The 3,558-nt window shown below is 49.5% G+C and overlaps 1 protein-coding gene across 1 annotated transcript; it reads right to left on the bottom strand.

Annotated features, from left to right (window-relative positions):
• Window positions 1-663: 663 nt before the first annotated feature.
• On the bottom strand, window positions 664-2,804 carry LOC139055776 (putative nuclease HARBI1). Its single transcript, XM_070533322.1, has 3 exons — window positions 2,611-2,804; window positions 2,407-2,520; window positions 664-1,913 (listed from the first exon to the last, which is right to left on the bottom strand). The coding sequence occupies exons 1-3, from the start codon at window positions 2,802-2,804 to the stop codon at window positions 995-997; spliced, it is 1,227 nt and encodes a 408-aa protein (XP_070389423.1). The 3' UTR covers window positions 664-994.
• Window positions 2,805-3,558: the final 754 nt, after the last annotated feature.

The following is a 3,558-nucleotide window of genomic DNA, read 5'->3' as shown; positions in this document are numbered from 1 at the left end:
TATCGGCCAATAACCAGAAACTAAGCACGCATGTGGGTTCCGCGAAGAGGGGACGCGGGAAACAGCCACGCATGTAAAGAAAACAGATTAATGGCTTCGCCGTAGAAAAGGCGCTAGATCTGCACGCTCGCTCGGAGCAAAAGAGTAGACGAGCGTGAAATGGAAAGGTAGGGGCGCTTCTCAAATATCCCTTCGAACTTTTCGGTCCCGGAAATTGGGCGACGCGACACTGCCCAGCCGGTTTGGTGTTTGGTATCCGCGTGCGCCTCCTGAGAATGCACGTGAAAATGGCGGTAGCTTTAACACCACTTGGCCGGCTACGACCGATGTATGCTTTTATGTGCGATCGCCAGGGGTCCCAATTATGGTGTTTGGATTTCAAGCGAACCGGCACACAGCTGCATGGGAGGCAGTTTTCTCAATACTGGCAGGGCCGTCAGTACTGAGCCATGGCTTCATGGAAACATTCTCGCAGCTTGCAGGTGGGAAGAGGAGGACATGTGGGGACGATACTCGCAGCCCAACGTAGGGGAGGGGAATTGGATTAGTTCAAAGACGAAAAAAAAGTTAACGCTGTATTTGTTTATTTCAAGGTACTTTAAGAAGGGGAGCACCACAGAAAAAACACATAAGAGCCAAAAATGCTTGCAGTAATAACGCGCTTGAAGAAGAGTGTTACAAATACAACTGAATGAAGAAAAAATAACATTACTCAGAAAAAGAATGAAAAATACAATTATTGGTAACATAAGAAGCAGTGGATTGCATGCGTATAAAACCAGCGAAACGTGCACGTAGTTAAAATACATAAACAAACAGCAATCAATGAGCTACAAAAAATCACCTTGTAAGGCAGTGCTAAACATAAGAGAAATGTGGGAAAAATAAAAAAAATTACATATAATACAGTCTTACAAAACCCAGCACTCGAACAGTGTTCTGCTAGGAATAAAGAGAACGTGTAAAAACTATGCATGCATATTTACAGGATATTTTAGCATCGCCTGACAACCTTCAGCTGCCACGGCAGTGAGCCTTCTGCAGACATAAAATAGTCTGCTAATTCGTCCCTCATTGCCATGGCAGCTGAAGTGGGGCGGTTGTTTGAAGGCACTGTCTTTGTGCCAATTTCAGCGACAGTGCGGCGCCATTCTCCGTCAGGCACCGTCTCGCCGCACAGCGTGTCGCTGTACTCATCAGGGCAGTAGGCAGCGTCTGCCATAAGAAAATTGTGCAAACACACGGCAGCCTGAATCATGTTGTTGAGGAGCTCTGGTGCGCCTTCCACCCTTCCAAGAAACACCCGCCAACGGGAGACTAGAATGCCGAAAGCATTTTCAATGCACCTGCGTGCCCTCGACAAGCGGTAATTAAAGACCTTTTTTCTATCATCCAGCTTCCTCCCAGGGTAGGGCCGCATCATGTAAGTCCGCAAAGGGAAGGCTGCATCGCCAACCAAACAAGGTGGCCACTTCGAAATATTTGAAGGCAGCCCCAGAGTACCCTCTTCAAATACTGCCTGGAGGGGACTCCTCTTAAAAAAAGAGGCGTCTGAATATCGGCCTTGGGCTCCGATGTCCACCATTATAAATCTATAACTGGCGTCTGCTATAGCCAGCATAATTAGTGAATAGAAACCCTTGTAATTGTAGTAGTCTGAGCCGCTCTTGTTAGGACATTTGATCGCAAAATGCTTGCCGTCAATGCTCCCTATTGTGTTTGGAAAATCCCATTTGTCATAGTATTCCTCTGCTATGTCGCGCCACCTCTGTGTGCTTGGGCGTGCGAGTACCAGGGGCCTCAAGCAGTCCCAGATCGCTGGCAATGTCTCCTTCAGTACGCTAGCTACAGTAGATGCATGCATTCGGTAGCTCAATGCAATGTCCTCCATGGACCCTCCTGTGGCCAAAAATCTGCAATGATATTGAAAGAGCAGTCCGTAAAATTATGGTTCCAATATTTCGACATCTACGTTTACACTGAACCAAATTGTTATCAGCATAATTCTATTCGTTAATGCCTGCATCGCGTTTTACAGACACCATAGGGCCACGAATAGTAGCAAGAATGGCTCATCGGTGACTCAGTATAAGCATAACCTAGCAAGCACTATTATTATACGCGGCGAAAATTTTCGGAAATATAAGCGATCACTTAAAAAAACAAGAAAACTTAACACGAGCCAGTATTTTCTTTAATCTCATGCATGGGGAAGTTCAGGGAGGTGAATACGTGGGTTCCGTATTTCTGAAATTACGAAAAGTTGGGAACACGAACAAAAAAAAGCATATTTTCGGGAATGAATTGTTGCGACATGTTACCAAAAATTATTGAAGCTACCATATACATGGATGCACGAGGCCGCATTGGCTAAATTCTAGGAAATATGATCAACATATATTTTACCTCAATGTCACCGCGAGCCTTTCTGCCGGTGAGATGGGTCTCCTGTGAGTAGGAGGATGAACAAGCCTGTGGTAAACAAGGCTCAGCAGCTTGTCAAACGATGCCTTTGTCATCCTGCGTGCGACAAATGCATGAAAGTTACGCATAATATATTTAACCGAGCTGGAGCTACACAATTCCGAAAGGAGCAACGTTGTCATTTACCTGAAGTACTTGAAATGGTATTCAGGATCACAGTTCCGCAGCTCCTGTACTAGGTGGTGGTACTCTCCACACTCTGGACGCTTGTCAAATATATCCCTTATGTACAGAGACCTCTTCCTCTTGCGACGCAGACGACGCACCAACAAAGCGAGAATAATGTTTCGTCTTGCCAAGTGTGTCTGCGTCCGTGCCATCACCGAGCAACAGTCCGTTCCGCAGTGGCGATCGCGCGAAAAGATTTGTTTGGATGTTCCCCGACAGGCGGCACGGAGGGGCGCGTTGTTCTGCGCATGCGCTGCTCCAGCTGCGGCAGCTGCGCGGCGTTGTACTGTAGGGGGACGGACATATGCCTGGCGCGGTGTAGCCGACCTGGCGTGACGTAGCGCAACCACCGCGCACGCGCGCGCCGGGTCACGTCGAAGTGTATTGGCGCCTTTAGCTTCTGCTTCGGCGGCACGCACCTCTGGATTCTGACGGCGACGGCGCTGGGCCTCTGCTCTGGCAGCTCGTTTAGCAGCAGCAGCAGCAGCAGCAGCAGACGGAGGACTTCCATCGGTCGTCTCGCTCATGGCTCAGAAAGAACTGGCAGATAATTTCGCAGTGGCGAACGGCAGCGGCAATTTCGGCTCGGGCGGTGCACATATACAGATCCGCCGCCACCGATCTGGCTCTCTGATTGCCACCGCACAGGGCGAACGGCAGCGGCAATTTCGGCTCGGGCGGTGCACATATACAGATCCGCCGCCACCGATCTGGCTCTCTGATTGCCACCGCACAGGGGTTGCATTGGAGGAGGAGCGAAGAAAGGAATTAAGTTCGAGCCGGCGCTTTGACAACCGGAGACTCGCAGGAAGAGGGGGGAGGGGGCGGCGTGTACACCCAGCGGCAAACGATGGGGGCAGAAGCGCGCGCAGCAAGCGGACAACACGATAAAGGGAGGAGGGAAGA

The sequence above is a fragment of the Dermacentor albipictus genome, chromosome 2 (assembly GCF_038994185.2).
Source record: "Dermacentor albipictus isolate Rhodes 1998 colony chromosome 2, USDA_Dalb.pri_finalv2, whole genome shotgun sequence".
Classification (NCBI taxonomy): Eukaryota; Metazoa; Arthropoda; class Arachnida; order Ixodida; family Ixodidae; genus Dermacentor; species Dermacentor albipictus.
This window is presented reverse-complemented; position numbering and strand designations above follow the sequence as displayed.